Below are 20,290 nucleotides of genomic sequence, written 5' to 3'. Positions count from 1 at the left end.
ACAGCTCTGACCATTGTGGGCATCCAGGGAGTGAAAAAGCAGATGGAAGACCTCTCTCTCTCTCTTTCCGCCTCTGCCTCTCTGTAACTCTGCCTTTCAAGTAAATAAATAAATATTTAAAAAATAAACAAATAAAATTATAGCCCATTAATTTTGCGACTGGTGCTGTGATGTAATAGGCTAGGTATCCACCTGCAGTGCCAACATCCCCTATGGGCACCAGTTCATGTCCTGGCTGCTCTTCTTCTGATCCGTCTCTCTGCTATGGCCTGGGAAAGCAGTGGAAGATGGCCCAAGTTCTTAGGCCCCTACACCCATGTGGGGTACCCAGAAGAAGTTCCTGGCTCCTGGCTTCTGATTGACCCAGTTCCTTACATTGTCTTTTCTCTCTGTCTCTCCCTCTCTTTAACTCTGCCTCTCAACTAAATAATAAAATCTTTGAAAAAAAATACAGTAGCTTTACACCTGTTAATGTGTTCAAAATGCATATGTAGTCCGATAAATATGGCATTTTACCTACAAAAAGCCCTGGAATTTGCTGTGGAAGTAGGTTTCTAAAGGGCTGCAGCTTGTGATTGTGATGAAGGGGTGGTGGCAGGAGGACGGTATGAAGTCAGTTTGAAGCTGTAATGCTGCATGTGGATGGGTGCTGTTCACAACACGGGAGATGAGTTGGCATCCCTGAAAATGTTCTGAGTGTGTGAAAGTGGGTTTTCTATATTCCTGTGAGGCTCGGGTCAGTGGCATGCAATTTTGTGTATTTACCAGGTATTTTTCATGGATAAAAGTCATATTATGCTGAAATGATTTCCTAATATATTCGTTGGATTGGTAGAATATTTAGCAAGTATTAGAGCACAAGAGCTCAATAATGTATATTTTTTAAAAAAATTTAGATTGAGGACAAAATGTTTGAAGTTTGTAACATTAAACTGTTTTAAATTTTTTTCTTTTAAAAGCAGCACTGTCATAGAAATACTATATTTAATATATTTTAATATATTATTTATATTATATAAAATTAGTATATCGTTAGGTTGTGATGATACCCTGTTTGAAAATACCTTGCATCAAAGAAATGGAATAGTAGCATGCTGGGCCTCTCATTGGTGGATTGAAACCACTATTGGAGGTTAAAATTAATTTTAGCTATGTTTGCAAATAATGGAATGTTATGAGTCATTAACAGGAATAAAATTCTGATGTATACTGTGACATGAGTGAACCTAGAAAACATTGTGCTAAGGAAAAGAAGGGTCAAAGGACAATGATTTTCCTATTTATGAGGGAAATTTACAGAGGCACAAAATAGAATAGAGATTACCAGGGACTGGAGGGAAGAGGGAAGGAGCTGGTGTTTAATGGACAGTTACTCTTTGGGATAATGAAAAGTCATGCAGATGGGTAGTGCTAATGGTTGCACAACATTGTAAATGAATTTAATAGGACAGAATTTTATACTTAAAATGTTAATATGGTAAATTTCATGTTATGTATATATTAATACAGTGAAAAATCAATTCTAATTTGTTTCATCTTGTATTTATATCTTCCACATTTTCTACATGTACTAATAATTGTAGAGATACTGTGAATATTTGCAAACATTCATCAGAATTAGGTAGATAACTAGTTTCTTTTCTCTTGTCAAAATATGAGTGTTGAATTTAGATATTTCTTAAAATATCAAATAATTAAATTGAATTAAATTAAATAAAATTGAATTTTCTGGAATTTCACCATTTTCCTTAAGAAAGGTTGATTTTTTTTTTCTTCTAAACCAGAAAAGCATGTGTTAACACTAATGTTCATTTATATATATTAATTATTTTACATTTTAAGGGCAGGCCAGAGCACCATGGCATTTCTTCATCAGTGTTGTAGAATTCCTGAGATGTTGTTGCCCATGACTATAATACTGCATTTCTATTGAATTAGAAAAAAAAATATGTTCTTGAAGTATTTGTCAAATAAATTGAGAAAATTGGATTTTCCATAGATTTCTAACAAATATTTGAGTAGCATTACTAAGATGAATCATGTTTTGGATTTTTTTAAAAGAGATAAATTATATTCTTGGGGTTTTCATAATATAAAATGTTTGGTTTTATTTATATATTTACTAAAATAATACCCAATTGTGTTTCAGGTTGCAACAAGGACAGTGTCAGAGCAGGCTGTAAAAAATGTGGTTACCGTAAGTACACTTCAAAGATTAACATTTTGTATGTTGCTTTTACTGGAATCTTTCCTTCTTTGGGGAATGTGACTTAGCTTCCTGGCTTCAGGGACCCTCCACAAAGTCTGCGAACCTTAAGCTGAGGTTTGCAGTTGATTCAGATATTCCCTTTTCTTCCGTGCTCTAAACCCAGTGATAGATACCAGCAAGTACAGGTGGTTAATAGGAGTTTCAGGAATTTGGCAGAAGTATATATTTTTCAAATAAATATAATTTTTTTTTAATTTTTTATCCTTTTAGATACTACTAGGTAAAGAAGTAAAGGCACTGAAAACTATTTCTGAAGAATTTTAATTTACCCTTTTACAAGGGTGTAATTATTGTGAGAATTTCTGCTCCTGGCCTAAAACTTAATTTAAACAACCATTAATCTTAATTATAATGAATATAATAGAATGAGAAGGTAAACTTAAGCATGTATAAATAGTACTATAAATTTATAATTTTATACTGTAGATAAATATTATGTCTCTAGTTAAGTGTAACAATTCCTAAAGTATTACTAACACTGGTAACAGCGGCATTTGTTGCTGTCTAAATTGTTTGCAGACCAGGCAGATTATCCTGGATGATTAATAACACACTTTTAACAAAGTAAGAATGATGTAACAAAAAGGTTTCCCTTCAAGAACCTGTGATTAAAAAAGCATTCAGTGTAGAGGTTTTCATGAAAAGGTTGTAGTAAATGCATGCTAAGAGAAGAGGTCACATGCTGGTGAGATGGAAGCTTGTTCAACCAGCACAACTTGGTGTATAAATACACTTGGGGGGTTGGTGCTCTGGCACAGCAGGGTAAAGCCCTGACCTGCAGTGCCAGCATCCCATCTGGGCTCCACTTTGAGTCTCCGCTGCTCCACTTTCGATCCAACTCTCTGCTATGGCCTGGGAAAGCAGTAGAAGATGGCCCAACTTGTTGGGCCCCTGCACCCGCATGGGAGACCTGGAAGAAGCTCCTGGCTCCTGGCTTCAGATCAGCATAGCTCCGGCCATTGAGGCCATATGGGGAGTAAACCAGCACATGGAAGACCTCTCTCTCTCTCTCTCTCTCTGCCTCTCTCTGTAACTCTCTGCCTTTCAAATAAGTAAATAAATACACTTAGGCTCATATTCATGAAAACAGAAGAGTGTACTTGCATACAAGAAATGAGTACAGTGATATCATTTTTTGTTTTCAAATTCATATATTTATTTCTGTGTTGCTTGCTTTCAGTCATTGCTAAATTACATGTCTCATTTCTTTATGAAAGCCTTAAGGAACTACTGTATATAGAAATACTGCATTTACTTAAAATTTTGGAATGGATTTTTCTAAGTTTCTTTACTAGTATAGTTTTCTAGTTGGAACTTCTTTTAAACCAAAACTTCTGGAAAAGCAGTTCACTCATGTTCTATAAACAAAATATTGTTGATCTAGTCTCCTCATTGTTGTTTTATCTTGGATAACATTGGAAGAATCTACAGTAATTGGAATTTTTGGGAGAATCGGAATTTTTAAGTAGAATTTTTTCAGAGGAGCTAAGTCAGCAAATAATTTTAGCAGCCTTTTCAATTTTAATTCTTTCTGCTTTGTCTTTTAAATCCTTGTGTTTTTGTTTTGTTTTGTTTTCTTTTCTTTTCTTTTTAAAGATTTATTTCATTTATTTGAAAGACAGAGTTACAGAGAGAGGTAGAGCCAGAGAGAGAGAGAGATCCTCCATCCACTGATTCACTCTCCAAATGGCTGCAATGGCCAGAGCTGAGCTGATCTGAAGCCAGGAGCTTCTTCCGGATCTCCCACACGGGTGCTGGGGCCTAAGGACTTAGGCCATCTTCCACCGCTTTCCCAGGCAGTAGAGAGCTGGATCTGAAGTGGAGCAGCCAGGACTCAAACCGGCACCCACATGGGATGCCGGCACTACAGGCCAGGGCTTTAACCTGCTGCCCCACAGTGCCGACCCCTAAACCCTTGGTTTTAATTATTAAGTTATTAACCAATTTCTGAATTGTCTTCTATAAAAAATAGAGCAGTATTTCTTTTCCATTTTAAATTTGTATTTCTATAGCTGTTAGATGAAGACCTTTACAGTCTACAGGCCTTTTGATAAATGGTGCATTTTAAAAACTGGCTTATTTTTTTACTCATATTTGAGGGCCAGAATCTTTGTATTGCTTTTGTAAGGGTAAGACAAAGGTCAACAAGACCGCATTAAGTACCCAAAACATGGGTATTTTTCTTAGTTACAAATAGTACTGTCCCTGTGATATTGTGAAGATAGATTGTGCCTTAGATTGTAAAATTTAAAAATTTCAAGACTTGATGGAAAAAGGCATTATGATGAATATGTTGCAATAGTAGGTATATTGTTGTTAAAAATTTCAAGATAGGGGCTGGCACTGTGGCGCAGTAGGTTAATCCTCTGCCTGCGGCACCGGCCGGTTCTAGTCCTGGATTGCTCCTCTTCCAGTCCAGTCTGCTATGGCCTCGGAAAGCAGTGGAAGATGGCTCAAATCTTTGGGCCCCTGCACCTGTGTGGGAGACCAGAAGAGGCTCCTGGCTCCTGGCTTTGGATTGGCGCAGCTCTGGCCATTGTGGCCGTTTGGGGAATGAACCGGTAGACAGCAGACCTTTCTCTCTGTTTCTCCCTCTCACTGTCTGTAACTCTACCTCTTAAATAAATAAATAAAATCTTAAAAAAAAAGTCTCAAGATAAGGATTAATCTGTTACTAAATTACATGGGCCTCTTTTTTTCCCGGTAGAATTTCCTTAGCAAAATTAAGAGGAATTATTGGATTATTTGTATAATTATTTTTTATTAGATTTTTTTGAAGTTGGTAACTTCTGAACATTTAAATGCTAAAAAGAACACTAAGCCTTTGATCACAGAATAGAAGTCTCAATTATGATAGTTCTCAGAAAATAGGATTAAAAGAGGTTCAAAACAGACTTGGTGGTTGGACATTTGGTCACAACAGCAAAATTTAAATAAGGATAGATACTTAAATATGAGGATACTTGACAGAGTTTGTGGAAAGTGTTCATATCTTTTTATTCTGTCTTCCATGAACTTTTTTAATGAAGTATTCCTGCACTGTTAACATTTTAACTTCAGATGCTACTCTATTGATACTAGAGTCCTCACCTTTTCTTTGCTTATGGATCTGCTCATTGATGTCACACATCTTTTGTGAGCGACCCACATCTGAAATGCATTTGCTGTACATCATAGTTTGTTTCTTCAAAGATGGGGAAGTAAAGATAAATTGAGTATGGGACACAGTGTGCTACCATGTAGCTATTTTAAGCATTTTACTTCTTTTAAACATCCCTTCAATGTGAGGCTTTTGGATATAAAGCTAACTTGAATAAAGAAAAAATTGTGTCTTCAAGAATTCTGATCCAAATTGCAAGCTGAACTGTCCTAGAAAGCCCTCCCCTCTGCTTTTCCAAACACAAAGATGCTGGAGGAAGGCAGTGATAATCCTGAAAAATAACCTCGCTCAAAAGACCGAAAGGGAAATCCCTTGGTGCTGCAAATGAAGAGGAGCTCCAGGGTGCAGATAGCTGCAGCAGGGAGGCCTCAGGCCTGAGAGCTGTGGAGGGAGACCCTGAGCCCTGAAGGGTGGCTGCCTGGTAGAGTGGCGCCCCCCTGCGGAAAGCCGCACTTCTCAGAAAGACAGAGGCAGAGATGAGAACAAGTCCACTCACTGTTGAGGCTCTTTAAAATAACAACAAGAAGAAAAAGAATAATCAGGGTTTGGTAACACAAGCTTATACTTTTTAAGTATGTGTACGTATGAGGGTGAATCTACACTGCTTCCAGTGAGGCAGGTACTATTTTTCCCATGCTAAGAAATCAACTTGAAATACGGGCCTAAGGAGCAGCGTTTGGCCTCACAGTTAAGATGTCCTGTCCCACGTGGGAGAGTGTGAGTTTGATGCCTGCTCTGTTGCTGACTTCAGCTCTCTGCTCAGCTGGGCCTTGGGAGGCAGCAGTGATGACTCCGTAGCTGGGTCTCTCCCACCCACACAGGAGACCTGGATTGAGTTCTTGGCTCCTGACTTCAGCCCAGTCTACTCCCTCACCTTGTGGATTATTGGGGAGTGAACCAGCAAGTCTGGTTATGTCTTAACATTAATAAAACTGTGCAAAACTAAAAACTACATAGAACGCTTCAAAATAAAGGAATAGATGAAAAGACCAGAGAGATATTAGGTTGAATATTGCTGATATTCAGGTGTTTTACTCACAACAATGGAAATTTCGTATTAGTCAATGAATAATAACTGAAAGAGTGCTAGTCAATCAATTATGATTTCAGATTTTTAAGTTAAAAACAGTACCAGGGCTAAGAAAAGATTCTAGAGCAGTCAACCCAACAAAGATAAAATAGTAATGTTCTTGAATGTACTTACTGAGGTAATCTCAAAATATACAGTGAAAATTATATTACAAGGAGAATTTGACAAATCAGTAATAGCATAATTTAAGTACTTCTCTCAGAAGATATTAAGCAGAAAAATTAGAAAAGATTTTAATAAGAGACATAGAGCTCTCTTCAGCAAGTTATATATATGTATATATGTTTGTATATAATATATACAAATACCAGAGAACTGATATACAAGCCCCATTCTTGGATAACAGTCTTATAATAAATTTAGAAATCAACAATACAAACAAGTATGAGAGCTTCCTGTGTTTTGGAACTTAAAAGAGTGCCTCTTAATGACTCATTTGGAAGGAAATCATAATAGAGGAAACTTGTTGCCAATTATATGGTAAAACAGTCCCTACTATAAATAGTTAAGAAACTTGTATAAAAGTATACAATAGGTAGTTTAATTAATTTACTTGAAGGAAAGAATTAAAGAATAATCAGAGAATTAACCTTGAAGGAAAACACAAGCTCTAAGAGTTCAGCCTTGAGGGTATTTGATGAACCCAGGATTTTTTAAACTCTTTTCCTGTGTGGGATAAAAGCAAGATCCAGATCTTACCCAGGCAAAATTGGGACTCTAGTAGGAAATTCTCTGGTGTAAAAGTAGACCTCCCCTTCAGCCTCCAAGTAAGAGAGAACTAGAAGTCAAACCTAACACAGAGTTGTGGTGAATCTTTTTTTTTTTAAAGCTTTTATTTAATGAATACAAATTTCATAGTTACAGCTTTAGGAATATAGCAGTTCTTCCCCCCGATACTCGCCCTCCCACTCCCCACTCCCATTCCACCTCCTACTCCCTCTCCCATCCCATTCTTCATTAAAATTCATTTTTAATTAACTTTATATACAGAAGACCAACTCTATACTAAGTAAGGATTTCCACAATTTATACCCACACAGACACACAAAGTATAAAGTACTGTTTGAAGACATTAATTCTTATAGTACAACTCATTAAAGACAGAGATCCTACATGGGGAGTAAGTGCACAGTGACTCCTGTGGTTGATTTAACAATTGACACTCTTTATTTATGATGTCAGTGATCACCCGAGGCTCTTGACATGAGCTGCCAAGCCTATGGAGGCCTTTTGAGTCCACAAACTGTCAGTATTTAGGGCCATAAGCAAAGTGGAAGTTATCTCCTCCCATCAGAAAAAAATACATCCTTCTTTGGTGGCCCCTTCTTTCCACTGGGGTCTCTGTTTTGTTTTTTTGAACAATGAATGCAGTAATGTTTTGTGTAACTTTTGTTTCAATTTTGTGTCAAGTTGTATTTATAAATGTATGAGTACACTTGGTTGCATTATTATTTGTTACCATTGATCAGTGATGGTTAAGAAAATTTGAAAGCTGCTAACCTAGAGAAAATCTGGTTGTGTGCACCAAGACACATGTACGGCTGCACTGTTTGTGATAGCAAAACACTAAAAGCAACCTAAGTTTCGATCAGTAGCAAGATAAATAAATGGGATTTTTATACAGTGGAACACTGTGAGTACTTTCTAGAGGAAGTATGAAAATTATGTCTACTTCATATAGATAAATTACATATGGGATGCCAGCATTGTAGGCAGTGGCTTAATCCACTGCACTACAACGCCAGCCCCCAGAGGGATAAATTACAAAACATGTTTAATGGCAGAAATAAGTTGCAGGGTGAAAAAATAGATAATACAATACATCATTTGGGAAAGGTGGACACCAATTTAGTTACTTCTGAGGACGGAAAGAACACAATAGGCTGTTAGCAGGGTTTCAGAAAGTGATACAAGCTCTCCAACTTTGTGTGTGTATGTGCAATTGAACACGTGCATGAGAATTTCCCTTAAAAGAGTGGAAGGTGTTAAAGAAAATGGTATCATGTGGTTAATAGATATTTAGGTGTTGGTCGTATTTCCTGTACTTTTCTGATCTTTATAATATTTGCTTGTTTAAAAATTTTTAACAGATAGTAAGTAGATAATTCTCATAGTTTCCTTACAGGAAGAAGCTTTAGGGGAATGATTCCAGAATTGAAATGTTAGGTGTCCTTTAGAAAATTCACATTTAGTGATATTATTGCTTGTATGTTACAACAGCAACTTTAAGTGAAGACCATATAATTGCATGAATATAGTAGTAAAGCTGAGAAGGAAAAGGTATGGGAAAGGAATAAAATATAAAATCCCAAGTATGAAAGTATAGGTTTTAATTACTTAGTTTAAAATATTATTGTAGTTTTAGAAATGGAAAATATAATGATTCAATACTCAGATCCATAAAAAGTAGCCCCCAAAATGTTGTTGAGTTAGAAGTTATAATTAAGAAAGGGAAAAGTTCAAAGTATTGTGTTTAGGGAAACACACAGGGAAAATAACCAAACTATCAACAGAAGAATTAAAGTTAATGCTTATACATTTGATTACCAAGTTGTAACTTGTTGCTTACAATGAGACAAGAAAGTAATACATAATGTGTCCATAGTTTTGCCATTCACTTGTTTGTTTGTTTGTCTTAGCTGGTCACCTGACTTTTGAATGCCGCAATTTTCTCCGAGTAGACCCTAAAAGGGACATCGTTTTGGATGTCAGCAGTACAAGCAGTGAAGATAGTGATGAAGAGAATGAAGAGCTAAATAAGTTGCAGGCATTACAGGAAAAAAGTAAGCAATATCTTTTTTGTCACTCTTTAAAAATGTATCTAAATGTTGTGCTATACTGATCTGTAGTACTTATCATTAGAATATCTTTTATATTTTATGTAAGAGTTACTATACAGGTAAGGAAATACACTTTAATATTAGAAGTATTTTTGCCCAAGTTCATTGGTTTCAGGAGGCAAAGCTCTCTCTAATTCCACAGTCCATGATTTGCTTTTTTGTTGTTTATTTCTCATCACACTAGAACATGTCAATTTTCAAAGTCTGATTTAAGACTTGGTTTCTAGCCCTGTTCAGCCATTTTTTTAGCGTGTGACTTTCAGCAAGTAATTCAACCACTTCTAACCTCAGCTTCTTTGTAGGGTAACACAAAGGATTGGATTGTCAAATCTGACGCAGATCAGAGATCTTAGTCAGCTTCAAGCCTTAGCAGTTATTTTAAGCATACAAATTAACTGAGGCATACGCAAAGCAATGGGAGTTCTCAGTGCCAATACAGAACCCTAGGGATTTTCTTTCTACTTCAGAATCCATTCTGGTCCAGGTTAATGTAACAAGTTTCTACAAAAGAAAGTCAATTTGATCATGTAGCTTTGTAGTAAATTTTGAAATCAGGAAATGTTATGCCTCCAAAATTGTTTTCAGGATCACTTTGGCTATTTGGGGTCTTTTGTGCTTCCAGATGAGTTTTCAGGTTGTGTTTACTATATCTGTTAAAAATTTCATTGACTCTGTAGTTTGTTTTGAGTGCTAGCAACATTTTATCAATATTAAGTCTCTCAATCCATGAACACAGAGTGTATTTTCATTATGTGTGTGTGATATATCTTTTCTCAGCAACAATTTACAGTATCTCTGTAAAAGTTTTTTACCTCCTTGGTTAAGTTTATTCTTTAGTATTTTTTATGCTATTATAAGTGCAGTTGTTAATTTCTTTTTTGGATAATTCTTTTTTAGTGTAGAGAAACAAGACAGATTTTCATATGCTGATTTTGTGTACTGTATATTTGCTTGATTCATTTATTAACTCTTAACAGTTTTAGGATTAGAACTTTAGGGTTTTCAGTTTATATCAGTATGAGTATATTACCTGCAGAGGTAATTTTAATTCTCCCTTTCCAATTTGGATGCCTTTTAATTCCTTTTCCTGCCTAATTGCTTTGGCTAAGGCTTCTGATACAGTGTTGCATAGAAGTGGAAAAAGGAAGCATACTTGTGTTGTTCCTTCATATAGGAAAAACTTTCAACTTTTCACCATTGATGTGTTAGCTGTAGGCTTGTCATACTGTATATGTTCTTTATTATATCAGTCTGTATTCTTTCAATCACCAGTTTGTTGAGAATTTTTATAATGAAAAGCAGTTGGATTTCATCAGATGCTTTTTCTGCATCTATTCAGATTCCCATTTGATTTTTCTCCTTCATTTTGCTAATGTGGTATGTCAAATTTATTGATTTACCTAAGTTGAACTATAAATCCCATTTTGTCATGATGTACTGCTAAATTTGGCTTGATATAATTTTGTTGTATATGTGTTTATGAGGTTTATTGGCTTTGTTTGTTTTCTTGAGACACCTTTGGCTTTGGAAACAGGATAATTATGGCCTTTGGAAATGTTTCCTCCTGTTTATTTGGAAGTGTTTAATAAGGATTGGAATTAATTTTTCTTTGTTTGATAGAATTCACTGGTAAAGTCATCTGGTCTTGGACTTTTCTATATTGGGACATTTTTGATTGCTGATCTAATCTCCTTGTTACTGTTCTTTTATATTTACTGTTTCTTCATGATTCCACCTTAATATTTTATGTTTAAGAATTTACTCATTTCTTCTAGTTATTCAGTTTGTTGGCATATAAATGTTCATAGCGTTCTCTTATGATCAGTTGCGATGTCTGCCCTTTCATTTCAATGTGACATGAGCCTTTTCTCCTCCTTTTCTTAGTCTAGCTAAAGGTATGTTGTTTTTGATTTTTAAAAAACTCTTAATTGTTACGATCTTTCTTTTATTTGTCAAATCTCTATTTCATTTATGGTTTTCCTGTCTTTCATTTCCTTCTTTCTGTTAATTTGGGCTTAGTTTGTTCCTTTGAAATTATTTGAGATATAAATTTGATTGATTAAGATCTTCTTTATTAATGTAGTCATTTATCAATAGAAGTTTTCCTCTTAGTATGGCTTTTGCTGGATTCCATGAATTATGATGCAATGTGTTTTCATTTTTTTACTTACCTTTTTAAAATTTCCTTTTGATTTCTTTGACCCATTGGTAGGTTAGAAGTTTGTTAATTTTGATATAGATTTGTAAATTTTCCAATTTTTCTCTTTATTGATTTTTTAGGTACATACCATTGTGATCAGAAAAGATAGTAAATATGATCTTAATATTCTTAAATGTGTTAAAAATTGTTTTGTGGCTAACATATAGTCTCTTCTGGACAATGTGTGTATTTAAGAACAGTATGCATTCTGCTGTTTGAAGGAATTTGTTTTGTGTATATCTTAGGTCTATTTGGTACATACTGTTGTCTAAACCTACTCTCCTTACTAATTTTCTAATTGGATGATCTATCCATTGTTGAGAGAGGGATATCAGATATCCCCTCTTCGCGGAGGAATGACACAGGACCCTGCGCTGTTCTTTTGTCTGCTCGGCCCTCCCCAGGTTTGCTGCTGGTTCTTCCCGGGTTGGCTGCCGTCCTTCCACCTCCGTGGAAGGGTGGTTTCCCCTGCCACTTTCCCCACTTCCGCGGGGGAGCAGCACACCGCCGGCCGGCTCTCTCGGGGGCTGCTCAGGTGTTCCTCAGGTGTTCCCCTTAGATGTTCCTGGTGCATGTTGTCTCTCTCCTCCTTTATAGTCCTCTTCCACCAATCCCAACTCTTCTACCCACACGCCGAGTATGCTGCTCTCCTCCAATCAGGAGCAGGATCAGCTCCTACAGGTTACTGGTCGAACTGGAGGCAGCTGTGTAAAAGCTGTTTATACTCCTCTCCCAGCGCCATATTGTGGGAGAGCAGATGCATAGAATAAGTCTCAATTCCAGTAACTTAGTCTAGTCCGAGTTGCTCCCCACAGAAATCTCCACTCATACATAAAAACTCTGTACTTTATTCCTCACACATATATTGTTATTAATGTCACATTTTACATACAGTATATCCATTAATTATTATAGTAACAGTTACTTAATGCTTTTTTTAACTTTTATGCTAGCATTAAACTGTTTATGCACCACTATTGTGCCATTAGAGTATTCGATATTTGTGTATTCTATATTTGTGTATATATTAACCTTAACTGTTAAGTTTTGTGCATTGTGTTAACTTACCACCTTTTTATTCCAACTTGAAGAACTTTTAGCAACTTTTTTTTTTTTTTTAAGATTTTATTTATCTATTTGTCAAATAGAGTTACAGACAGAGAGAGGTAGAGACAGAGAAAAAGGTCTTCCATCTGCTGGTTCACTCCCCAGATAGCCGCAATAGTGGGAGCTGGGCCTATCTGACACAGGAGCCAGGAGCTTCTTCTGGGTCTCCCCACAGATACAAGGGCCCAAGGACTTATGCCATCCTCTACTGCTTTCCCAGGCCATAGCAGAGAGCTAGATCAGAAGTGGAGCATCTGAGAATCGAACCAGTGCCCATATAGGATTCTTGCGCTGCAGATGGAGGCTTAGCCACAGCGCTGGCCCCTGTTAGCAACCCTTTATAAAAAAGATATATTTGAAAAACAGAGTCCAGCGCCATGGCTCACTTGGCTAATCCTCCGCCTGTGGTGCCAGCACCCCAGGTTCTAGTCTCAGTTGGGGCGCCGGATTCTGTCCCGGTTGCTCCTCTTCCAGTCCAGCTCTCTGCTGTGGCCCGGGAGTGCAGTGGAGGATGGCCCAAGTGCTTGGGTCCTGCACCCGCATGGGAGACCAGGAGGAAGCACCTGGCTCCTGGCTTCAGATCGGCGCAGTGGGCCAGCCACAGCATGCCGGCCATAGTGGCCATTTGGGGGCTGAACCAACGGAAAGGAAGACTTTTCTCTCTGTCTCTCTCACTGTCTAACTCTGCCTGTCAAAATTCTCTGTTAACTTTTTACGAATTCATTATATTGTGTCTCAGTGTGTACCTCTTTAGGTTAATTTTATTTGATGTTCTTGGCTTCATAAAGTCTCTCCTTAGACTTGGGAAGTTGCCAGTCATTATTTTTTTAGAGAATCTTTATGCTACTATGTTTCTCCTTCTCTAGAAGTCCCATAATGTGTATATTGATTTGTTTGATGCAATCTCATAATTCCCTCAGGTTCTCTTCACTAGTTTTCATTCTTTTTGTTTTTGCTCCTCTGACTGGATGATTTCACATGACTTGTTTTCATGATGTTTGCTGATTTTTCTCCATCAAGTCTGCTGATGAACCCCTCTAGTGAATTTTTTTCAGATCACTTATTGTATGCTTCAGCTCCAGTATTTCTGTTGGGTTCTTTTTTATTATATTTTTATTATTTCTATCTCTTCATTGACATTCCCATTTTGTATGTGGGTTATTTTTCTGGTTTCATTTGTCTATCACTATATCACTACTATCTTCCAGCTCACTAAGCTTTAGGACAAATAGCTTGAATTCTTCTTTGTCAGGCAGTTCATAAATTTCCATTTCCTTTCAGTTAGCCACTGATAATATTTTATTCTTTCAATTGTGTCATGTTTTCTTGATTCTTCATATTCCTTGTATGACTGCATTGGTGTCTTCAAAGTTAAATAAACAGTGACTTTTCCAGGCTCGCAGAGCAGTGCTAGCTATAGTAGAGTACCTTTCTCTTCTGTTCCTAACTCTCCCATATGTCTGGTGTGAGACATGATAGAGATTGACCCCTGACACCCTCTTATCCCACCTTTTATCTCTATCCCCCTCGCCCTCATCCCCCAAACACACACACACACACCATGAAATCTTGAGCTGAAGTAATCTGATTGGATTTGAAATAGACCAGCTTGGGCAATGGCTGATGCAGATAAAGTGAATTTGCTCATCTTACCTATATTGGTACAATTTTTCTCAGCTTTTGGCTTGACCGGGGTACTTCAATTTCTTAACTGGATTCTGGATTTCTTCTAAAGGTTTCTGGATCTGAATGTTGTCATATTGTTTCTGTAGGGCATGGGTGGGGAACCTTTTTTCCGCTCAGGGATATTTGGATATTTATAACATCATTCACTAGCCATACAAAATTGTCAACTGAAAAATTAGCCTGCTGTAGATTTATTGAATTTTGAGTCCTGCCTGCTGTTGCCTTGGCAGGGCAAAACCAAATGATTTCATGGACCACACCTGGTATACAGGAATACAGGCTAAGACTTTCTACTCCACAAACTTCCTGATGTCACTTCCTTGTATCACGTATTTTTAGTGTTGATTTAATACCTTTTATTTAAAAAAAAAAAAGGTAGTCTAAATGACAAATGTAATCAATTATTGAAGTAAATTAGAGAATATATGGGCAGGAGTTAACAGAAATAAGAGCAAACATTTCTGTATAATCAGACTATAATAACCCGGAACTTGTGCAGGCCTAAAGAATTAAGTGTCCAGTGCTGCAAACAGGGAAAAATAAAACAAGCAAAGTGTGGCAAGGGGCACAAGTTTTTGTTGACTCACTGTGTGTGTGTGTGTGTGAGTTAGTCTATATCTGTGTAGGAGCATGCTGATTGTCTAGTGATATTACAGTGCTTCAAGAAGATTATTGAGGTTTTGTACTATAGTTTGAACTTCCCTTGTATTTTTAAGTGGTAGAATTTATATTACAGTAGAAGGATTTTATTATTTACCAAGGACCTGGGAAATTCAAGAATATGGTTTTTCTCTGTTTCTGTTTTACCCAGTGTTATGTAATAGCAGTTTGCACTTGGGGAGTAGTCTCCTATTTCTTCCCTAATATTTTACAATATTCTTTTAGTTCAGTCCAGGAAGAGAATGTTGTAGTTTGACAAATTGGGGTATTTGGGGCCTAGTTACTTTCTTTTCTTTGATCTGCTTTCCTAAGAGTTTTATGTTAAATTCACACTTACTTTTACTTAAAGATAGTTGGCATTGAAAACTACCTGTGAGATAATTCTAAATCAGGTATTTGCATATTTTTTTTTATTTGACAGGTAGAGTTATAGACAGTGAGGGAGAGAGACAGAGAGAAAGGTCTTCCTTCCATTGGTTGACTCTCCAAATGGCTGCTGTGCCAATCCGAAGCCAGGAGCCAGATGCTTCCTCCTGGTCTCCCATGCGGGTGCAGGGACCCAAGCACTTGGGCCATCCTCCACTGCCCTCCCGGGCCACAGCAGAGAGCTGGACTGGAAGAGGAGCAACTGGGACTAGAACCCGGCGCCCACATGGGATGCGGGTGTCACAGGCAGAGGATTAACCAAGCGAGCCACGGCACCGACCCCTGCATGTTTCTATAATTGCCTCTGTCCTTTCCTTTAGTAGCTGCTAGAGTCAGATTCAAACGAATGGCTTACAACGGTGGTTTCAAGATTTATAAAACTAAAGCTTAAGTGAATCCACAGGATACTAGAGTAAAGCCTATATTTGGCCTAAAACATAATCCTTTTTTGAGACGTGTACATAAGATATTTGCTCTGTGGTTGATAGGAAGAACCGAGAGGAAATTGCCTAGTCCTTGGTTTTAAAGCAGCTAACATAGCTACAAACTTAGTGCAGCTGTACAAGGATCAAAGAACTGAGTCTCCTGTTGCTGCTGGGCTAGGTCTTAGGCACCGTCCCGAGCTGTCTCTCTGCACTGGATTGTAACCTGGACTCCTCTGTGTGCTACACAGCAGACCACCACTCTTTGGTGACTCCTGGAAAATCTAAGTGCTGAAGTACACGAGGACCTTCTTGCCTTCTATTTTGTCCTCCGAAGATTTGTGGTAGTAGTTTCTAAGATCTTGTTAATTTGCAAAAACTCAAAAGCTTTTTCTCATGTACACCGCAGGGTGCTCTCTTGAAACCTCAATAAATAGAGCACTGTCTTCAGTACTGAGATTTTCAGAGCCTGTTATTTTCAGCTCGTACGGGTGATGCCCAGGAAGAAAGATTCCTGAAGTTTTTGGTTATCTGTTTTTTATTAGGACTTACTTCTCTGTGTAATCTGGTAAATAGACTCCTTACCCATCCTCCCTGTATTGAAGAGGAAATTATTCCCTTGCTACTCTTTTACTTCCTTATATTCTCTTTTGCTTTTGGACATGTTTGCAGTAGTTCTGACATTACTGTTGCTACCAAAAAAAAAAAAAAAAAAAAAAAGCCACAGCTACTCAAAAGAAAACTGAAGTGGCTATTTTAATATAAGATCAAGTAAATTCCAAAACAAATAATAGTACTAGGAACAAAGAGACTTTTTACATAATGTTAAGGTTCACTTAATTGAGAGAACATAAAAGTTCTAAGTATATATGCATCCAGCAAGAAAGTTTGAAATATATGAAGCAAACCCTGATAGAATTACAAGCAAAAATCCTTATAGATATTTAAATCCACAACTATAGTCAGAGATTTCAATACACCCTTCTCAATAATTAGTGGCAAAAGTAGATAGTGAATCAGTAAGAATGTAGATTTGAATAACACTTGCAGCCAACTTGGCATATTTGACATTTCTATAGTGTCTCATCCAACAACAGCAAAACCAATATTTTTTTGAAGTGCACCCTGAACATCTACCAACAGATCTTATCTATGCCATAAAACAAGTGTCAATAAATTTTGAAGGATTAAATTATGCAAAGTATATTTTCTAACCACAAAGAAATTAAATTAGAAATCTATAGCAGAGGGGTCAGTGCTGTGGCGCAGCCAGTTAAAGCCCTGGCCTGAAGCACTGGCATCCCATATGGGCGCTGGTTCTAGTCCCAGCTGCTTCTCTTCCCATCCAGCTGTCTGCTATGGCCTGGGATAGCAATAGAAGATGGCACAAGTCCTTGGGCCCCTGCACCCACATGGGAGGCCGAGAGAAAGCTCCTGGCTCCTGGCTTTGGATCAGTGTAGCTCCGGCCATTACAGCCATCTGGGGAGTGACCCAGCAGATGGAAGACCTCTCTCTCTGTCTCTGCCTTTCTCTGTAACTCTCTTTCAAACAAATAAAATAAATCTTAAAAAGAAAAAAAAATAAATCTATAGCAGAAAGTTACTGAGAAAAATCCCAAATATTTATAATCTAACACTCTTCTAAATAATTCATTGGGTCAAAGAAACAGCAGCAGAAGAAAATTATTTTGAAATGAATGAAAATTAAAATAAACATAAAATAAAATGAATGAATTTTGAAATGAATGAAAATAAAAATAAAAAAGCAGAAGAAAATTATTTTGAAATGAATGAAAATAAAAATACACATTTGTGGAGTATTTCCAAAGCAGGACTTCGAGACAGACTTTCAGCACTAATGTATATTTCTCGCACACACACATACACACACACTCTGCCCTTGCTCTTCACCTACAGTGTTCCCTTTGTTTGCTCCTTTATTTTTTCTCTTACCACATAACCACAAGATCCAAGAAGGCAGGAACTGTGGACATCAAACACTCAGTACCTGGTACATAAGGATTTCATTAATATTAGTTAAATGAACAAAAGTGTAGTCAATTAAATTTCCTAAGATTCTGTGAAACAAGCTGGTCTCTGTACTCCCTGCCTTGTAAAGTTACATTGATGCTTCCTGGCTTCATAAACAAAATTTGTCTTTTTTATAATTTTTATTAGAAAAATGTCTACATTGAATGCACATTGTTGTTTTTAAAAAATATTTTATTTATGTATTGGAGAGGTAGAGTTACAGAGAGAGAGAGAGAGAGAGGGAGAGAGAGGTCTACCACCCAGTGGTTCACTCCCCAAATGGCCCCAGTGGCCAGAGCTATGCCGATCCAAAGTCAGGAGCCAGGATCTTCTGGGTCTCCCGCGTGGGTGCATGGGCCCAAGCGCCTGGCCCATCTTGTACTGCTTTCCCAGGCCACAGCAGAGAGCTGGATCAGAAGAGGAACATTTGGGACACCAACCAGTACCCATATAAGATGCCTGGGCCATAGGTGAAAGTTTAACCTACTAAGCCACTGCACCAGCCCCTGAATATGCATTATTTTATAATCAGAAAATATATATGTGGCCGAGCCCCGTCAAGAAAGTGCGGAAGTCTCTGGCTCTTGACATTGTGGACGAGGACAAGAAGCTGGTGATGTCCGCAATGCCCAGGGGCCTGGCTATGCCGACCAGCGTCCTCTCTGGCTCCACCAGCCACGTCCTGTCTGCAGTCAAAAAGGACAAAAGCCTGCTCAACCAGGGCTTCCTCCAGGCCAAGCCTGAGAAGGTGGGGCTGGCCCCAAAGCCCCAAGGCCACTTTGTGACACCCTGCTCCTAGACCAGCGTCCAAGATGGTGGCCTACAGGGAGACCAGCTGTCCACACAGGAGAAAGCCAACAGGTCCTGGGCCACCTGAGACCCTGGGGGCCATGAGCTGCTCTCATGTTTACAGCAGTTGGGAGCGCAGGGGTGCAGATGTGGGAGTCACCCTCAGGTGCCGCCAGCCCCTCCCCAGACTGCTCACGTTGGGGCAGAAGGGCCACACACTGCAAGTGCACCTGCGGAGGACTCCTGGTACTAACAGAACAAAGTCCTTCTCTGGAGCCTGCCTGTTGCCTCCCCAGTGTCACAGGGAGCCATGGTCTGGCCTGGCCTCATCTCAGACCCCTGCTTAGGGCAGGGAATGTGGCCAGGGGTGCTCCTTTCCTCATTCATCCCCTGTTGTTTCATTTCTTTGAAAGAATAAACTAATTTGTTTAAAAAAAAAAAAAAAAAGATTCAACAGCCTTTCAAGATAAAAGCTCTCCAAAAATTAGGTACCGAAGAAACATACCTAAACATAAAGGCTGTATATGACAAACCAACAGTCGGTAGCATACTGAATGGGGAAAAGCAGAAACAATTTTCCCTCAGATCTAGAACAAGATGATAAGGTATTGGAAATATTAGCAAGAGCAGTTAGGGGAGAGAAAGCAGAAAAAGGCTTCAGAATTGGAAAGGAGGAAATCAGAATATCCATGTTTGCAGATGACATGATGTTGTACATGGAAAACCCTGCACACTCCACCAAAAAGCTGTTGGAACTGAAAACCCAGTTCAGTGAAGTCACAATATGAAATCAAAATACAAAATCAATAACATCTTTGTACACCAACAAACAAGGAAGATCTTTCTCTCTGTCTCTCTCTCACTAACTCTGCCTGTCAAAAAAAAAAAAAAAAAGAGTAACAAATGCTGTCATGTTAGCAAGGATGTGGAGAAAGGGAAACTTTTACACTGTTTTGGGGAATGTAATTTAATGTGGCCACTGTGGAAAATGGTATGGAGATTTCTTTAAAAAAGAAAAAATAGAAATGGAACTGCCATGTGATTCTGCTATCCCACTACTGGGTATATTACCAAAAGTCATGAACTCACTGTATCCAAGGGATGCCTGCACCACCATGTTTATAGCAACACCATTCACAACAGCCAGAATCTGGAGTAAACCAAGGTGTCCATCATCATGTTGACTAATAGGGGCTGGGAGGAATGAAAAGGGTAAAAGATTTTTGGAATTAAAAAAATAGAAGCTGGGTGTAGTTCATTAATTGTATTAATATGAAATGTTAATAGGGGCTACAGGGTGAGGGATAAATGGGAACTCTTTCTATTATTACCTCATAATTTTTCTTTTATAAGTTTAAAACTCTTCTGAAATAAAATGCTTCTTAGACTCATAGTGATCTGATTTTTTCCTTCCCACCTGTCTTCCACAGGAATAAATGAAGAAGAGGAGAAGAAAAGAGAAAAAAGCAAAGAGAAAATCAAATTGAAAAAAAAAAGGAAAAGGTATTTTATTTAAAAAAAAAAAGACTATATTGAAGCTGGATTTTAAAATTTTATTTTTTATATGTAGTCCAATTAATATTAATTTTTGCATTTCTAGAAAGGTATGT

At 37.8% G+C, this 20,290-nt stretch overlaps 1 protein-coding gene across 5 annotated transcripts in view; it reads left to right on the top strand.

Annotated features, from left to right (window-relative positions):
* The window catches only part of SREK1IP1 (SREK1 interacting protein 1), a 38,973-nt gene that overhangs the window by 8,546 nt on the left and 10,137 nt on the right, over positions 1–20,290 (top strand). For all 5 annotated transcript variants that reach the window (XM_070056758.1, XM_008262268.4, XM_017344748.3 and 2 more), the window contains exons 2-4: positions 2,150–2,197; positions 9,159–9,302; positions 20,111–20,183. In XM_070056758.1, coding sequence (XP_069912859.1) covers positions 2,150–2,197; positions 9,159–9,302; positions 20,111–20,183 — 265 coding nt within the window. The remainder of the gene's footprint in view (positions 1–2,149; positions 2,198–9,158; positions 9,303–20,110; positions 20,184–20,290) is intronic.

This window comes from Oryctolagus cuniculus, chromosome 14, assembly GCF_964237555.1.
Source record: "Oryctolagus cuniculus chromosome 14, mOryCun1.1, whole genome shotgun sequence".
NCBI classification, from domain to species: Eukaryota; Metazoa; Chordata; class Mammalia; order Lagomorpha; family Leporidae; genus Oryctolagus; species Oryctolagus cuniculus.
The sequence above is the reverse complement of the archived record's forward strand: the minus strand, read 5'-3'. Positions and strand labels throughout refer to the sequence as shown.